A 19556-nucleotide genomic window follows, 5' to 3' on the forward strand; every position below is an offset into this window, starting at 1 on the left:
GTTTAACCCTTTTGTATTCTGTGTTTTTGTCAACAGAAGCTGAAGAATTGTATCAAAAGAGAGTCTTGACCATTACTGGCATTTGTGTTGCACTTCTTGTAGTTGGAATTGTGTGTGTAGTGGCATATTGCAAAACAAAGTGAGTCTTTAAACCTTGGATTAACATTGTAGTTGCTAACAAAGTTGTTTCTGCACTATTGCAAAATACAGTAATATGTATTTTTCAAATAGAGTTAGCATATTTTCATTTGGATGTTGAATTTATTGTTATGTCACTATCAACCATAGTATATAACTTGCTCCATTTATTGTTCTTCCGTAGAAAGCAAAGAAAAAAAATGCACAGCCATTTAAGGCAAAATCTTTGTGTAGATCATCAAAATCGAAACCTGGCTAATGGGCCCAACCACCCTGGCCCTCTCCCAGAAGATATTCAAATGGTCGACGTACGTCCTTCCATTTATAAACTGATTTAAGAAAAGTAAATGTGTTTGTAAGAGGTTATTTAATGTTAATTCTATTTATCCTTTAGCTTTTGGCTTAAAAGTGAATAATGAATAGTGAGCGGCCTGGATAGAGTGGATGTGGAGAGGATGCCTCCACTCGTGGCAGAGTCTAGGGCCAGAGGTCATAGCCTCAGAGGTCATAGCCTCAGAATTAAAAGGCATTCCTTTAGGAAGGGGATGAGGAGGAATTTCTTTAGTCAGAGGGTGGTGAATCTGTGGGATTCATTGCTACAGAAGGCCTTGGAGGCCGTCAATGGATATATTTAAGGCAAAGGTAGATAGATTCTTGATTAGTACGGGTGTCAGGGGTTATGGGGAGAAGGCAAGAGAATGGGGGTTAAGAGGGAAAGATAGATCAGCCATGATTGAATGGCGGAGTAGACTTGATGGGTCGAATGGCCTAATTTTGCTCCTATCATTTATAAACTTATGAAAAGTGTACATACGAGAAGCCTTTTCCATGGTAACAGTTCATCTGGTGACTGTGCAGCCAAATCATTGGTCAGCCAAGTCATGATCAATGACTAGTCATTTATGTCATTTTGTGCCAATATCTCTTCAATAGTCAGGGTGCATCACAGCTTGGTTTGGGAACAGCTCCATCTAAGACCTTAAGAAGCTGCAGTGAATTGTGGAAACAGCCCAGACCATCACACAAACCAATTTCACTTCCATTGACTCCATTTGCACCTCACACTGCCTTGGACCAGTCTCACACTGATCACTCAGGTCGAGACCCTTCATCAGTCTGAAGAAGGGTCTCGACCCGAAACGTCACCCATTCCTTCTCTCCCGAGATGCTGCCTGACCTGCTCAGTTACTCCAGCATTTTGTGAATAAATCGATTTGTACCAGCATCTGCAGTTATTTTCTTATATCACACTGATCACTCCCTCTTCTCCCCTCTCCCATCAGGCAAGAGGTACAGAAATGTGAAAACGCACACTTTCAGATTCAGTACAGTTTCTTCTCAGTTTTTATCAGGCAATTGAAATCCTACCAACAACTAGAGAGCAGTCCTGAGCTACTATCTACTTCATAGGAGACTCTCGGACTATCTTTGATCAGACTTTACTGGACTTTATTTTGCACTAAACATTATGCACATTATTCTCCTTATCATGGATTTGTACACTGCGGATAGCTTGATTGTAATCATGTATTGTCTTTCCACTGACTGGTTAGCATGCAACAACAGCTTTTCACTGTCGACATGACAATAAACTAGACTCAGTGTTATTGGCATGAAATGGCATAAATCAGATCATGGTGTTACTTGGTCCTCTGGAGGCTAATCCCCCCCCACAAAAACAATGCACTTCATTAGGTATAGTGCCACATCAGGAGCGTGGTGGTGATGTGGAGGGGGTGCGGTCGTTGGAAAGTTGGGTTAAGAGGGAAAGATAGATCAACAATGATTGAATGGTGAAGTTACTTGATGGGACGAATGGTCTAATTCTGCTCCTATCACTTATGAACTTATGCTTCTAATATTGAATTTTAGCACCTGTCACAAATGAAATACAAAACTCTTAAGTTTTGCACTATTTCTCCACCATCTTTCCCTCTTAACCCAATCTCCTGCCTTCTCCCCATAACCCGACACCCGTACTAATAAAGAATCTATCTCTGCCTTAAAAATATCCATTGACGGTCTCCACAGCCTTCTGTGGCAATGAATTCCACAGATTCACCATTCACTGACTGTTCATCCCCTTGCTCATCCCCTTCCTAAAGGAACATTCTTTAACTCTGAGGCTGTGACCTCTAGTCCTGGACTCTCCCACTAGCGGAAACACCCTCTCTACATCCACTCTATCCAAGCAGTGTTGGAAACAGTCAATCAAACAAGCAATTTAAAGTGTTTCAAGGATTACAGTTTTTCTCAATTACTATTGTCATTTTCTAAAAGTTTAAGTAATATTTGCAAGTGTTCTACTTTCAGGAACGTGGGTTCTGCTTTTGCTAATCTGATCAATAAAAGTTAGAATTCAGATAATGAGATGATGCCCGTTTGGATATTGCTCGAGGGCATCTTCCAATTTTAATTGCTGTATGTAATCAAAATTGCAGCATATAATCAATACTGCACCTCTGTATTTCCTTCCCATTAATGTAAGTGGCTGGGATTCAGCTGACACAGTGATGGCTTTATACTAATGTGGAGAGGACTAAGTTGTTCAACTCTTTTGGGAGAACCTTATGACTGTCTCAAAAGTTTAGCACAATATAAATATTGGACCAAATCAACCATGCTACAATCCCTTATAAATGGTAATCTTACAAGAATCCAGCAAATTCTCTTAGTTAATGTCAGCCTAGACCACTGAAGTTTAACCAGTAAAGACAAAAAATAAGCCTGAATTATGTTCAAGGTTGCCATACAGAATTTCCTAAAGTATTAGCGTGCTGAATATAGTATAATTCCAAATTCAAAACACATTTTATTGTCCAGCTTCAGGCAAAAGATGGAGTAATGAGCCCTGTATTTTATTCAGGAGAAATACACTAGAATGCCTTTCCTGATAGAGGAATTAATGTGGTTCTTGATTCTTTAAACAGGATATGTAATTAGAAAGGAGTACAAACTGTGGAAATCTGAAAATTATGCAAGCTCTCATTACCTAGCCAATTGCTTATGTATAACTGGCAATTGTAAACAGACACCAATGCTGCATGGTGTTAAAAAACAAACAAACAGTTATGCCTCTAAATTTGTATTTCATTTTGCGGAAAACTTGAGGACTTGGACACGGTAACAGAAATAGACATAAAGTCTAAAATATGAAATATTAAGCGGAAATTGTAGCAATGATTAGCACCTTGGTCCTTTTTTTAAATCATCAGGCTATACAGCTTTGGTCACAGTCTCCTCAAGTATATGAAGGGCATGTTACCAACCTCCAATCTGTGCCCAGTAATCTATTAAACCTTGTAGCAATCACTTCAGTTGGCAAGGCCTACCGTTTTGTACCAACCAAGAACCAAATTTACATTCCGAAAGCCCCACATGGTTCAAGATCTAGTGAATTGGCAAAAACTTTGGTTAAATACTGGACAAAGGAGGAGACATAACCCTCACTTGTACTATTAAAAAATAGGGTCAGTGCTTTGTTGAAAGGATGAGGGTGCCAAGTTTCTGTGATGCCACTACTCGGTGTATTGGTGAGATTGTAGCTACAAGTGTCCCGCATCCTAAAATCAATAACAGTAAACAAGGATTGCCTTGAAGGGTTAAGGAGAAATGAATTTAATCCCAACATCATCTAAAAAAAAGTTTTCTATAAATGTTAATACAAATGTAAAGGCATTTTAGTATGGTATGATTTGGTATTTACTTTTTTTAAAAACGTGAAGCCATTAATGCCATTATCATTGAAGGGTACAGAGTTATAGTCATCCAGCACAAACAAAAGGCCTCTTCAGCCCACTATATGCATGCCATCTGTTTTGGCAATCTATACTAATCCCATTTGCCTGCATTTGATCCGTATCCTTCTACACCATGGCAATTTAAGTGCCTGTCTAAATGCCTCTCAGACATAATATCTGTCTCCACCATCTCCTCTGGCACTGTGTTCCAGATGTGAACCACTTGTGTGAAAGACTATCCCCTCTTATTCCCTCTAAAACCCATGCATCTCATTTTAATGCTATGCCTGTTTGTTTTTGATACCCCTGGATGGAAATAGTTTTTGGCTATCTATCCTATCTTTGACCTTTCCTATGGATCGGAAAGGCATCAAGGGATATGGGCCAAATATGGATAGGAAATGTTTGGAAGGATATGGGTCAAACACAAGCAAATGGGACTATCTTAGATGGGTATCTTAGTCAGCATGGACAAATTGGGCTGAAGAGCCTGTTTCCATGCTGCATGACTCTAAGACTTTCATAATTTTTTTACACCTCTACTCAGTCACTCTTTGATGTCCTTTGCTCCAGAGAAATAGCCCCATCCAAACTCTCCTTATAACTAATATTTTCCAATTCAGGCAACATCCTGGTGAACCCCTTCTGTGGTAAAAGTTAATGTGTTGTAGGTATCAAAATTATTTAATCATTCTAATAGCAATGCGGTTATAATTTGACACACCTGGTTCAGATGAAAATATTGCCTCCTCCCCCACTACATCGTATTTTTGGAATCATCTTGTGAATGTATCTGTTAACAACAAAGAGTGTACAAGGATTCAAGGTTGTAGTGAAATTCGTCAAAAGGAACCTATCAAATTATTCAAATCATGTTATGAAAATAAGATTTTGAATGTTAACAACTTTGATTTTTGTGTATACCAGTAATTGACAATGGTTTTGTTAACTAACTAGGTGTTAAGGTATGGGATGAACAAGGTGGATGTTGGTATTTGTGAGACCTACTGATTGACTCTGAAGATGTTTATTTCTCTTTTCCTTACACAGTACATTTCAAAAAATGTTCCAGTCTCTGAACATGTGAGACGGCATGAAACGGAAACGTCATTTTCTGCAAGCCAACCATCCTCCACATCTCATCACTCTTCTACAACTACACACACATCCAGTCATAGGTAATTAACTAACTAGATATTAACCTGGACCATCCATTACTTGCTAATCTCTGTGCTCTGATCACCACCTTTTTTTTGATTGTTTGGAAGATACAGCATGGTAACAGGCCCTTCGGCCCACCAAGCCCATGCCAACCATTGATCACCCGTTCATCTATGTTATCCCATTTTTGCACCACTCCACCAAGGGCAATTTACGGAGGCCAAGTAATCTACAAACCACATGTATGGGAGATGTGGGAGGAAACCAGAGCACCCTGAGGAAACACATGTAGTCACAGGGAGGTGCAAACTCCACACAGACAGCACCCGAGGTTAGGATCGAACCCCTGTCTCTGGCTCAGTGAGGGAGCAGCTCCACCAGCTGCACCATTGTCCGCCCTTTTCACGATGATTTCACTGTTCAACCAGAATTAATGGTGCTAATTATAGCCATTGCACATTTCCAACATGTCCAAATATATGAATTGCTGGCAATCACTATTTCCAACAACCAGGTACTTTGCGGCTGGAAATGGAGTTGCAAGTCGTTCGAGAGGCTGTGACAGCTTGTAATTTCTGCTTTGACTTTGGAGGCACTGGTCTATGTAAAGATGAGAAGTGAGGTCCTTAATCTACAATGTGCCAGGAAGTCCTCCAGTGTACTGAACGGATGGAGCTGGTCATCTCTCAACACCACATTTCTGCCGGTACCCATCTCTCCCCCTGCGTGAGACAGGGAGATGAAGTGCTTTCTGGAGTTGCAACATGTTCAGAAAACTGAGCAGCTTTGAAGATAAGATCAGTCTGCTGGAGATCAGAGTTCTGGCCTTCAATAAAGTCATCAGTTGTGTACGGTGCAATTGGTGTAGACACTATGTGCTCAGATTCTATCCTCTTACATCTGACTACACTTTTCTCCCACAATCTCTCCGTTTTACAGGTGGTGTAAGCGTGTCTCCCTGCCCTTGTGCCTTTGAACTTCTAGATGGCCAGTGTCACTTGGTCAGGTGGCAGCTTCCAAGCACAGACTGTGAATGACGACAACCAGACATTTATATTTGCAAACCGCTCTCAAATAGTGACACTATGTTCAGCAAGTTTTGCATGTAGTGAGTGACCCAGATACAAGTGGCTTGGAACCACCACAGTAACAAAGCAATCTCTAGTTCCTAATCCTCAGTGAGCAAGATCATACACAAGTTGCTCTCCAGAGGACTCTGATGGGATTTTGGCAGAGTCATTACTAGGCAAATTAGATGGCCTGCCTTCTACTCAGTGTATTCTTGCTGTAAACTTTACTTTAGACTTTAGAGATACAGCTTGGAAACAGGCCCTTCAGCCCACTAAGTCCACACCAACAAGCGATCACCCCGTACACTTACACTATCGTACTTGCCAGGGACAATTTACAATTTTATCAAAGCCAAATTGACCAACAGACCTGACTTGAGTGTGGGAGGAAACTGGAGCACCCAGAGAAAACATACAAGCTCCATACAGACAGCACCCGTGGTCAGGATCAAACTTGGGTCTCCGGTGCTGTAATGCAGCAATTCTACCGCTGCACCACTGTGCCGCCCTTGCTGTTGCCTGTCAACTAGCCAGGCCTGACTGCTACCACTCAGGGAAAGACTGTGCTGAGAGAAGGCCAGCTTTCTGGACATGGATAAGCTCGAGATGATGCACAAACTTCCTATCAACAATGCAGTAGCATTGAAAGCTTTTTCAGCCAGAGAGTTGTGAATCTGTGGAATTCTCTGCCACAGAAGGCAGTGAAAGCCAATTCATTGGATGTATTCAAGAGAGATTTTGACATAGCTCTTAGGGCTAACAGAATCAAGGGATACGGGGAGAAAGCAGGAATAGGGTACTGATTCTGGATGATCAGCCATGATCATATTGAATGCGGTGCTGGCTCGAAGGGCCAAATGGCCTACTCCTACACCTGTTTTCTATGTTTCTATGTCAGTAATGGGTGAGATCCCTCTGACAGGGAAAGGCACACATGGGACTGACATAATTTGGTTAAGCATGTGGTGCATAAAGCATTATGCACTACCAGATCTTCCTTGCCTGTTGACTATCGGAAAAACCCATGCATTAATCTCCCCTCCTGCCAATCCTGGAGCCTCAGGTTTCTCAGTTCTGCAAACAACTTATTTTTCCCTTAAGCCGAATGACAGGTCCCTAAATTCTCCATTTAAACCAAGCTCCTCATCACGGTAAGCATTCCAATGAACCTCATCTGCATCATTCCTTCGGCTTTGACATCCCCTCTGCTATCATATTAAAACGAAGATAGACACAAAAAGCTGGAGTAATTCAGTGGATCAGGCAACATCTCTGGAGAAAAGGAATAGGTGATGTTTTGGGTCAAGACCCTTCTACAGGGTCACCAATTCCGCTGAGTTACTCCTGCTTTTTGTGTCTATCTATGTTTCATAATATGCCTTCGTAACAGGTTAACCTGTCCCGTCTACTTTCGGATGATGGGTGCAAAGGCTGGAGTTTTCCTTGCTGCCAAGCACTGGTGATTTTGTTGCAAAGATGAATCATCAAGGTCCTTTTTGGCAGCACTGTCGTCAAATCAACATCAAACAAATATTTACTTCATGATTTGGCTGCGTTCTGAAATTCCTAATGCAGCCGTGTGTCAATGGAGCCTCCACCTCCCTGAATATGATGGATGGTCAGTGTTGTGCTCAAATTTCCAGCCAAATTGGCATGCACGGGGCTTAAACAACTTGTACCACAAGGTCCTTTGTTGCAGCAATGACTACTTTGGAATAAAGAATTGCCCAGTTAGGACTGTCGTGAGGAAATCCTGCAACCCAGAGAACTGCTGTTCTGCAGATGCTTATTTAATTAAAATACTCTCAGAAATCAATAGATCTATGCACAGGAGAGGAATCAATGAATATGTGGAAATGGCACAATAGTGGGGATGTTCCTTCATTATCTGATTGAAAGGAAAATGAAGCACTAAACCCTGCACCTATTTCTCATGCTGCTGTGTTCTTGTGCAATTTTCCTAATGTTTTTCAATGATAGTACGCTCTGCTTTTGCAAATACAAGGACTGTGCTTTGGATTTATTAAATTTGTGTGTTACCTTCATGTTTTTCTTTAATTCATTAAATTTCTCCTGAATCTTAAACCAGTTAACCACAGCCACCACTGACTTGTATTTTGAAGACTATCTTCCAATACTGAAAGTGTTCCTCCATTTCTCTTCCTGGCCCTTATATAGTATAATTAGTTCATTTTCTACCTGTTGTTTAGGCATTGCCAACTGAGAATTGTCCTCCTTAATTGAATTTAAGTGGATTATTAACTCTTGAGAAGGGCTAAATGCAAGTACATTGAGATTAATATCGATTTTCCAACGTTACTCTAAAATTGCAAATTTTAAAGCAATGCATTTTAGTGATTATTTTTAGTTCTTTAAAAATGCTGAGCAATGTGAATGCTCATATTAATCAAATAGAATTTGTCAAATGCACAGTTGTAAAGCAAGGCACATAATAGAAGAGATTTTAAATGACAATTGATAGGCACTAACAGTGCTCGGTATATAGTTCTAGTTGGCTGTAATTCAGAAATATCAATACCCACAATAAATTAAGCCCTTTTCTTAGCAGCTGAGTGTTACTGTCCTGGGTACGTTTCCATAAGTAACATAAAACAAATATCTTGCAGTTCAAGATTACATTATTGGGACATTTTAATTTGTGGCGTGTATAATGTGCAACTCTTAATGTGCTCCAACAAATTTTGCAACAAGGCCAAAAATTACAAAATGTTTTAGAACACAAATAACATGTAAATATTTAAAGTAAAATTGCAGTCAATAAGCCAAAGTAGAGACAGAAGTGTTTCAACATTATGTGAATTGTTCCTGAGCTCTGGAAGGTTTTGAAAATGGAGGATCATGATTGGGATAGAAAAAAAAAGCTTATTTGAGAAAAAAAGTGAAAATACTGTAGTAACTCAGGCAGCATTTCTGGAGAACATGGATAGGTGACGTTTCGGGTCGGGATGCTTCTTCAGACTTTAAATGTCACTTATCCATGTTTTCCAGAAACGCTCCTTTAACTTGTATTTCAAGGACTAATTGACCTTGGTCTCATTTCTGAATGGGTTTAGCTGTCAATAAATCACTCCTTCCAGCATCGGGTCTCGCTCCCAACCAAGGTGGAAATACTTCCAGCTAACCAAATGCAGCACATTTAATTGCGAGGAGTAATTTCTGCAGAGGTTATAATTTACAAAGGGTTTCCACAAAACAGGTGCAATTCTTACAAGATAAGAAAAACTTACCAATGAGTTTTCCCACTAGGGTAAATGCTCAGGGGTGCATTATGTGCCTTTTCTCGGAGGGTCCTACTCTGAAGGACATCATGGTCAGTCTTGTTTCTTTTGACAACGTCTGAATGTTGGGCAAAGTGTACTGGTCAGAAGCTTACCTTAATTACCAATAAGTCATTTGAACCAAGGTCAGCTTCTGCTGCTGCACCAAAGATTTGAGGTCCGCAATAAGCCCTAGATAGTGAATATCAGTGGTAGAGTTGCTGCCTTTCAGCGCCAGAAACCCTTTTTCAATCCCAACTATGGGTGTTGTCTGAACGAAGTTTGTATGTACAAAGTTTGTATGTTGTCCCCGTGACCTGCGTAGGTTTTCTCCAGGTGCTCTGGTTTCCCCCCACACTCCAAAGACATACAGGTTTAGAGGTTAATTGGCTTCGGAAAATAAAATAGTAAATTGCCCCTCGTGTGTAGGATAATGTTAGTGTGCGGGGATCGCTGGTCGGAGTGGACAGTGGGCCGAAGGGCCCATTTCCGTGCTGTGTCTCTAAACCATTTACTTAAATTTTTCTCTTCCTTTCATGTACTTGTAGAAGCTCTTAATGTCTATGTCTATATTTCCTACTTTTCTTTCCCCCTCAGACTATTTTCTCCTTTGTTATTATCTTTCTAGCCATCCTTTGCTACTCTCAGAAAGTTCTCAATCTTCTGGCCTATCCCTTACTTTGCAACAATGTCTGCCTTCCCTTGAATGTACAGCCATCCCTAACCTAGCCAAGATGGATTAATCTTATCATGGAGCTTGTATTTCTCAATGGAATATATTTTTGTTCAGAATTAAGAAATATTTTCCTTAAATGTCTACCAGTACTTTTCAATTGTCTCACACTTTAATGTGACTTTTTTCCATAGAAATGGAAACAATACATGGGGCGTAGAGCAATCTGACAGTGTTACTTCAGAAATGCATTCTGGTATGATGACCTCGTCTTTGGAAACAAGCAAATGTAACAGTCCCATGGATGCACAAGGCAGATTAAATGCAGTTTGTGGTTATCAGGACACAAGACACCCAATCTTCCATTGCAGAGACTCAGTGGATTCTCTCAGAGACTCACCTCACAGCGACAGGTATAAAATTAACCATTTTGCAAATTAAATTGTGTTCTATGTATATATTTACTTGAGTCATAATCAGTCCTTAATATGACTGATTCCAACTTGAGAGTCTGAGCTACAGGGAGAGGTTGAGTAGGCTGGAACTCCATTCCTTGGAGCACAGGAGGATGAGGGGTGATCTTATAAAGGTGTATAAAATCATGAAAGGAATGGCTCGGGTAGGAGCACAGAAACTCTTGCCCAGTAGTAGAATCGAGAACCAGAGGACATAAGGTGAAGGGGAAAGATTTATTAAGAATCTGAGGGGTAACTTTTTCCACACAAAGGAGGACGAGTGTATGGAACAAGCTGCCAGAGGAGGTAGTTGAGACAGGGACTATTGCGACATTTAAGAAACAATTAAACGGGTACATGCATAGGACAGGGTTAGAGGGATATGTGCCAAACGCAGACAGGACTAGTGTAGATGGGACATGTTGGTAGGTGTGGAGAATTTGGGCCGAAGAGCCTGTTTCCACGCTCTACGACTCTAATTCTTGTGGAAATGTACTGAAATGGCCTTACAATTAATAGGGCCAGGACAAACTATCTCTGGGCTAGAACTATATTGAAGGATCTGCCTGATCCTGCCCGATCAACCATAGAAAGGCCAGGCAGAATATCTTCAGTTGGTTGTATTCCACCAGAAGATTAAACCTGGTCTCCCCAGCTACATACGCTAATATCAGAAGTAGTCATTCTCACAGAAAATGAACGTTGTGTCCTTGCTCCCCACATGCCCACTAGATGTTGGTGAGATTTAGTTTATAGCTACAGCATGGAAACAGATCCCTTGGCCCACAGAGTCCACGCCGACCATCAACCACCCATGCACTAGTTCTATCCTACACACTCAGGACAATTTACAGAAGCCAATTAACCTACAAACCCACGTATCTTTGGAATGTAGGAGGAAACCGGAACATCCGGAGGAAACCCATGGGAGGACGTACAAACTCCGTACAGACAGTACCCACAGTCAGGATTGAACCTGGGTCTCCGGTGTTGTAAGGCTGCAAGGTTATGCAGTTAACCTCTTAACACAGGACCTCAGTGGTAGGAAAATATTCTACTCAATGGCAGTGAAGGATTGCAGGCTTCCCCCACCAAAAAATAAATAAATAACTTCCAAAGCACAATGTATTGAAGCCTCTTCCTCTCACCAGGTTGCTGTTGAGTGGGAAGCAATGCTTTGTGACAAACAGACTGCAGCTGGACTCCTGGAACACAAACTTGTATATTTACTGTCGAAATGTGTTTTTTAAAAGGCTTTTCTATGAAACTAAGATACCTCTGCATACCAAATTATATTTGCTTTTAATTGCATACTCCAAGTGTTCTATTTTGTTGTTAAACATTGGAACCTGTAAATTTTCATTTGGAAATCAATCTGATGTTATGCAACATTTCTCCGGAAAAGAAAAGGTAAATTTTATCATTTGAGAAACTGGCAGAGTACTTTTTTTCAGTATGTCAACCAAGAACCTGCTGTTTCCATGGCAATTAAGTATAACCAAGGGACAGAATTAGATTATTATTGTTGCGTTTTTGTTATATATGTGTTTTTCACATATTGATCCCTAATCCTGCACCCAACATGAATTGTGACCCCATTGGTCCGATGCATGTTTTGATAACCGTCTCCACTGTCTACAATACCACCTACTTCAGTGACCCGTATATTTTGATCATTTGGCAAATTATTATTTTTTTTTTAATTTTTGAAAAGCACATGTACAAATAGAAATAAAAAAACACATTTGTTACAGAGTTCTTACATAGCTTCAATTTTTAAATTTTTGAAGAGAGAAAGTAAAAATTAAAAAAAACTATAAACTTGGGGAGAGAGAATAAGAGGGTTAAAAAAAAAAAAAAAAAGGATCTAACTATAAAAATTAAAGGGAGTAGATCCGGGAGACAATAACCACAGTTGTACATCCAACCCCTAACTCAAGTTTCAACTTTTAATTTAAAATTTTTATTTTAGTCCTGTGCCAAACCCATTTACTTTTCTAAAAATTCAATAAATGGAGACCATATTTTAAAAAATAACTCAGGTTTATCGATTAAGGCAAATCTTATTTTTTCCAAATGCAGGGTCTCTGTCATTTCCGTAGTCCACATTTTCCGTAGTCCAAATTTATTTTCCAAGAGCCTAATTTAGACTGGTTTGTCAAAATATAATACTCTACTTTTCTATTTACCACATCACGCCAGAACCACCCTTGCTTTTCAGTGAAGCCAGAAGTTTCCAACGCTGTCTAATTGTCTCTGAATGCAAGATTCTTCCTAATCTTCCACTTCTTTTTTTTTTAACACACAGTTCTATTAATATTAGACTATCAGAAGATTACAAATTCCCAGTGCAGCACAAGATTACATACAAAGTAACATAGGCTCCTTAATTCACAATTTCCAACACGTAAAGCAATATATTTGATAATATGAAAGCCATTCAGCTGTTATACTGCATATTTACTGAATAAATATGCTGCTCATTTAAGAAACTGGCAGTGACATACATTTGTCAGCAAGTTTATTGGAAAATGACAGGTTCTGCTGGATGTCATTTTTAAATGAAAACATTGAGAACTCTGTTTATCATCTTTGTACTGTTGGTTGCTTTGTAAAATTTTAGTGGCCATGCACCTGATTTTGAAGCACAATTGCAGATGAGAGCATGTGGAATCTTACATTTCATGTTATTTTTGTCACGTGCACTCTGAGTTCTCAATGTTTTCATTTAACAATGACATTTTTTGTTTTGCATGCTATCCAATCAGATATACCATACATAAATGCAAACAAGTCAATCTCACGTATAATGGGTGGAGCAATGGGGAAGATACAGAGTGCAGAATATAGTTCTATGTAGTTTAACATAGCAGTTCCATTAGCAAAGTCCAATGTCTGCAATGGGGTGAGGTGAACTGGACAGTACCCTAGCTTATGGAAGGAGCTATATTATCTTCATAGTTAAGGATGGGTTTGAACTGATAAATTGAATGTAAGGTCACTGTTCACGTTCACTACTATAGACTGACCACCTATCAGAGTTCCAAAAAGGATAGTTTTACCAGTGACACAGGCTAAAGGAAAACACCTTGTAAAATAATTTCTCATGATTACTTAACATAGAACAACGATTTAATTGCCTCACAGCACCGGAGACCCGGGTTTGATCCTGACTACAGATGCTGTCTGTGGGGTTTGTACATTCTCCCTGTGACCACCCGAGTTTTCTCTGCGTGTTCCGGTTTCCTCCCACATTCCAAAAGTGTGCAGGTTTGTTGGTTAATTGGCTTATGTAAATTGAGAAGCTGGACCTCATAAAGTGATATCTATATTCCTATTGATATTCAGTGGGATAACATAGAACTAGTGTACGGGTGATCGATGGTCTGTGTGGGCCAAAGAGCCTATTTCCACGTTGCATCTCCAAACTAAATTGTACCAGTTTAAACCACTTTGCATTATTTTAAGTACTGATACTATATATTCTCTCTAGGTATGTGTCTGCCCTCACAACGCCAGCCCGGTTGTCACCTGTTGATTTACATTACTCCCTCCCATCATATGCACCTGGTTTCGAGGTGTCGTCACAGGGATCTACCCACGCAACGTCAATGCCTCCAGCAGTGGTGGGTTATTTGATAGAAGACGAGCAGCCTTTGTTGAGAAGATATCACAAGCACCATCAAGACAACCTGAAGCATGACCTCTACAAGCAGCGCCGCAGCTATCTTCACGACAGCTTTGGGAGTCTACCCCCTAGTCCAGCAAGAATGGTAGAAGATGATGAATACGAGACAACACAAGAGTATATCCCAGCACATGATCAACCAAAGAAAATGGCAAACAGCAGCAGAAGATGGAGGAAAACAAAACCAAATGGTCACATTTCACACAGAGCTGAATGCGACTGTGATTCAAACTCAGAAAGCTGCTGCTCTGACGTGGATTCTGACGGTGAGAAAATTGGAGAGCATACACCTTTCTTAAACCCTCAGAACCCTCCAGCAGCAAACACAGAAACAGCTTCAGTATTCTGGTCTTCTGATAGCAGGACTTACTCATCCAATAGACACAATGTACGGGAGGACTTGCACACCCGTGCAACGCGTGTAAAATCAAATCAAGACTCACACCCTGTGTAAATGCCATAGATCTGCAACTGTAAAAATATTTTATTTTATATAATTATCAAATATTCTAAAATTAAATTAAACATTTTATTTTCATTTTAGCAAAGTTGTCTTACAGCTAACAGGAAAGTCTTTTATAGGGAAAACATGTATTTATATGTAAAATATGATTTACAGTTAAAACAATGATGGTGTGCCAATTTTTCACATCATGAATAGAATAATATTGTGGTGCCTTTTGCTGTATGCTGATACCAGATTTCCTGCTGATGTTTCAGTTTTGTAGTGTTTCTATCTTGGACTCATTATAATTATACGCCCTTCATTATTTTTTTTTTACCACAGACTCTTACATTTGGACAGTTATAATTTCTTTGAGTTTAGGACACAGCCATCTGTGTACTGTCAATGTAATGATTCCTAAAACATCAAGTAACATTCTGGCTGAACTCAATTCTTTATTTTGTTTGACTGGGAGGACTGAATATAATATCTATTTTTCTGACTCCTAACAGATTAATAAATATTTTTTACTTTTTAGAAGAAATTGATGAAGATTAGATTAATGCTTGTAGTCTTTCTCAGCCCATTAAGTTACTGAGGGTAAGGTACCTTGCCACCAGATGACAGCCATTTTCCGTGCATCCATTCTACTGAATTTTTATGTTGCAGAAATAATCAAAGGTCATTACATGACGTAACATTCAGACATCACTAAAGAGTCTGCAACATTTGCAGTTATTTAGCTTTCTTTACGAGTTTTCTTCAGAAATAGTAATGCACCATTTGACAACTCAAAGAAAAAATCAGACCACTTCATTTTAATGTTATTTTCAAGTATCCGTAATTAGAAAATGGTCAGATTGGAAACTGGAAATTAATAAGCAGCAACTTTGTGGTATTTGTTTTTGATGGAATTTTTGCAACATGTTTTTGCATGTCTTTACCACTCCAAATGGACTGATGCATGGGAAGCTAGGAATGAGAGATTTAACATGTTTTTAAATGAACTGCATAACTTTTCATTTATTGTCCCTTTTAATGCAGGTTTATTATGGGTTCTGCAAATCTTTTATTGGTACATTTCAACTGTTTGCCATGCAGGGCTGTGAAATATGGAATTAGCATTGTCCATTTTGAAATAAAACCTATATTCTTTACTTTCAATGAACCCCAATGCTTGTGTAAAAACACTGCATGCCAAGTTGCGTATTGCCTTAATCACTGAGCAAATATAGTGCTAACAATACATTGAAGATGGAGTCGCAGGGAGATAGAGTGGTCAAAAGGCTTTTGGCACACTGGCCTTCGTCACTCTGAGTATAGAAGTAGAAAGGTCATGTTGCAAGTTATAAGATGTTGGTGGGGCTGCATTTAGAGCATTGTGTTCAGTTCTGGGCACCGTGTTATAGGAAAGATGTTGTCAAGTTGGAAAGGGTGCAGAGAAGATTTACGAGGATGTTGCCAGGACTCAAGGCTCTGAGCTAGAGAGAGGTTGAGTAGGCTGGGACTCTATTCCTTGGAACGTAGGAGGATGAGGGGTGATCTTATACAGGTGTATAAAATCATGAGAGGAATAGATCGGGTAGATGCACAGAGTCTCTTGCCGAGAGTGGGGGAAATCAAGGACCAGAGGACATAGGCGAAGGGGAAAAAGATTTAATAGGAATCTGAGGGGTAACCTTTTCACCCAAAGGGTGGTGGGTGTAAGGAATGAGCTGCCAGAGGAGGTAGCTGAGGGAGGGACTAACCCAACGTTTAATAAACAGACAGGTGCATGGATAGGATAGGATCGGAGGGATATGGACCATGCGCAGGCAGATGGGACTAGTGTAGCTGGGACATGTTGGCCAGTGTGGGCCTGTTTCCACACTGTATTAGAATCATATAATCAGACAATGTTCAACATTTGCCCAAAAGCCCACAATGCATTCACCTTCAGCAAAGGTATGGCAGAGTCAACCAATCAGCTGGAACAATTCCAACAATGTACTCTTTTATAATTGATTTGTTTCATAAGAGTTAAGACATTAGCCATAAAATCGAAAGCAGCATTTGCTTTTATTTGAATAGAGTAAGGTACATGTCTCACAAATACTTAATTGTTATCATGAATTCCTTTAAAAGACCATTACCATGTGTGTGTTAAAATGAGATTTATTTGGTATTTCAGTGACTCTTAAGTTCATTGGCACTGAGGTTTGTCTGGAGAGAAATCTTCATGATCTAGGAAGATGATTTCTGGGTTAGTTGTTTTTACAAAACATGCTAGATACCATTTGATTAAACAAAGCCTGAAAAAAAAAAAAGATTGTTCCAGGGATTGGGGGAAAGAGGACTCCTGTACCTTCTTCCCAAAGGTAACATTTGCAAACTTCTTTTGAGTGTAGCTATGTTACCTAGAAATTCATCCCTAGTAGTGGTAAAAGTTTGACACTTCCAAAATTCATTTCCATTGAAATCAATGGGACCAAATGTTTTAAGCTGAATAACCGGAGGGTGTGTTTCCACACGGTATCTCTAAGACTATGACCAAGCAATTCTGACTGGGAATTAATTTCTAGACACATTTTTTTGATGAAAGAAATTACAAATTACCATTCACTTTAATTATTCAGATTCTCCAAAATCACAGTTTTGCTTGTTCACTGGTAATTTTCATGCAATTATTTACTAAATAATCCCAATGGTAACAAGACAAACCCATGCCTGAAGAAGGGTCGCGACTAGAAACATCTCCTATCTTCTCCAGAGATGCTGCCTGACCCTCTGAAAGTAAGCATGCAGGTAGAGCAGGCAGTGAAGAAAGCTAATGGCATGTTGGCCTTCATTGCGAGAGGATTTAAGTTTAGGAGTAAGAAAGTCCTACTGCAGTTGTACAGGGCCCTGGTGAGACCGCACCTGGTGTATTATGTGCAATTTTGGTCTCCTAATTTGAGGAAGGACATTATTGCTTTTGAGGCAGTGCAGCGTTGGTTCACCAGGTTAATTCCCAGGATGGCAGGACTGACATATGATGAAAGAACATGAGTCGACTGGGCTTGTATTCACTGGAATTTAGAAGGATGAGAGGGGATCTTATAGGAACATATAAAATTCTTAAAGGTTTGGTCAAAATGATCCCGATGTTGGGGGAATCCAGAACCAGGGTTCACAGTTTAAGAATACGGGGTAAGCCATTTAGGACTGAGATGAGGAAAAACGTTTTCACTCGGAGAGTTGTGAATCTGTGGAATTCTCTGCCACAGAAGGCAGTGGAGTCCAATTCACTAGATGTTTTCAAGAGAGTTAGATTTAGCTCTTAGTGTTAAAGGAATCAAGGGATATAGGGAAAAAGCAGGAATGGGGTACTGATTTTGGTTGATCAGCCATGATCATATTGAACGGCGGTCCTGGCTCGAAGGGTCAAAGCACCTATTTTCGATGTTTCCATGTTTCTATTACTCCAGCATTTTGTGTCTTTTATGGTAAACCTATGTAGATGATTGACTTTTACTATGGCACAGAAATCTACCTGGATCACCACGGTGAGGACTTTTCATGTTGAAATGCATATGCCACAGCATCCTTTGTAATTTAGAGTTAATCTGTGACAGACATCCAAAATCAATCATATAATACAGCTGGATACAAGGAACTGCAGATGCCGGTTTACAAAAAAAAAGACAAAGTGATGGTGCTACTCAGCAGTCAGGCAGCATCTCTGAGGAGCATGGATAGATGGTGTTTCGTGTCAGGTCCCTTCTTAAGACTTCATATATTACAGTTGTCTTTGATAAAAATGTCAACCTATAATCATTTATTGTGTACGTGGATGACAATTAACCAAATCTTTGTTTTCTGAAACAAAGATCTGTTGTAATTTTAGAGACATTTGCAATATTTACTTGCCTCCAGTAAAATAGGATGTTTCCTTCCCATTAACTTGATTTCTATTAGTTGGAGATGGACAAAATGCTGGAGTAACTCAGCAGGACAGGCAGCATCTTTGGAGAGAAGGAATCGGTGACGTTTCGGTTCGAGATCCTCCAATTAGTTGGGTTGTATTATGCATCAGTGAAGTTGTTGTTTATTCCAAAGAATTATGATCATTTCCAGTGGAAACCCGCAAGAATTTATGCTTTCCTTAAATGGATGAAAACAAAATGCTACAATTATTCCTCTATTTAATTCATTATAAAACACATTGTATAAACTATTCTTCAAGGCTGCATTAGATACTTATCTCTTGATGCTCCAGATGATTCAAGTGAATCTAATAATGTTTGGTCACAATTCTTGACTCCTCTCCGCACACTCCCCTCTCCGCACACTCCCCACCCCGCAACTCCCCCCCCCCAACCTTCTCCCCTGACCCCTCCCTCCCAACCCCCCAGCACTTACATAAATGTTTAATTTTGCAGCAAAATGACTCAAATTGTTCTCAAATGGTTTTGTTCTAATAAGACAATTTTATCTTAAGTGGATTCATCAATACTAATATCTTATTGCTAAACATTAACTAGTATAAGACACTGCAAAAACATTTCAGAATGTTTCTGAACATTTCTCATGCTATTAAGAGTACCATCTGTGTAGTGGCAATTAACCAACTATCATCCTCTGACATGTAGGGAAAAAACTGCAGATGCTGGTTTAAATCGAAGGTAGACACAAAATCAAACATCAGTCTGAAGAAGGGTCTCGACCCGAAACGTCACCCATTCTTTCTCTCCCGAAATGCTGCCTGACCCGCTGAGTTACTCCAGCATTTTGTGTCTATCATTGGTTTAAACCAGCATCTGCAGTTCCTTCCTACACATCTATTAGGTCTATTTTTTGCACAAGTTTCTGTACAGTGCAACTACAGTAAATTGTTTGATAATACAGCCACAACAATCAATAGTGGTGGCCAGCTCCAATCAGGCAGCT

The 19556-nt window shown here is 39.7% G+C and overlaps 1 protein-coding gene across 4 annotated transcripts in view; it reads left to right on the forward strand.

Annotated features, from left to right (window-relative positions):
- The window catches only part of nrg2a (neuregulin 2a), a 468706-nt gene extending 452901 nt beyond the window's left edge, over window positions 1-15805 (forward strand). For 3 of the 4 annotated variants that reach the window (XM_078411502.1, XM_078411499.1, XM_078411500.1), the window contains 5 exons: window positions 37-139; window positions 323-446; window positions 4929-5056; window positions 10255-10473; window positions 14009-15805. In XM_078411502.1, the coding sequence (XP_078267628.1) occupies window positions 37-139; window positions 323-446; window positions 4929-5056; window positions 10255-10473; window positions 14009-14657 (1223 nt within the window). In that variant the 3' untranslated portion in view covers window positions 14658-15805. The remainder of the gene's footprint in view (window positions 1-36; window positions 140-322; window positions 447-4928; window positions 5057-10254; window positions 10474-14008) is intronic. The other variant, XM_078411501.1, reaches the window with a different exon arrangement.
- Window positions 15806-19556: the final 3751 nt, after the last annotated feature.

The sequence above is a fragment of the Rhinoraja longicauda genome, chromosome 14, assembly GCF_053455715.1.
Source record: "Rhinoraja longicauda isolate Sanriku21f chromosome 14, sRhiLon1.1, whole genome shotgun sequence".
Taxonomy (NCBI): Eukaryota; Metazoa; Chordata; class Chondrichthyes; order Rajiformes; family Arhynchobatidae; genus Rhinoraja; species Rhinoraja longicauda.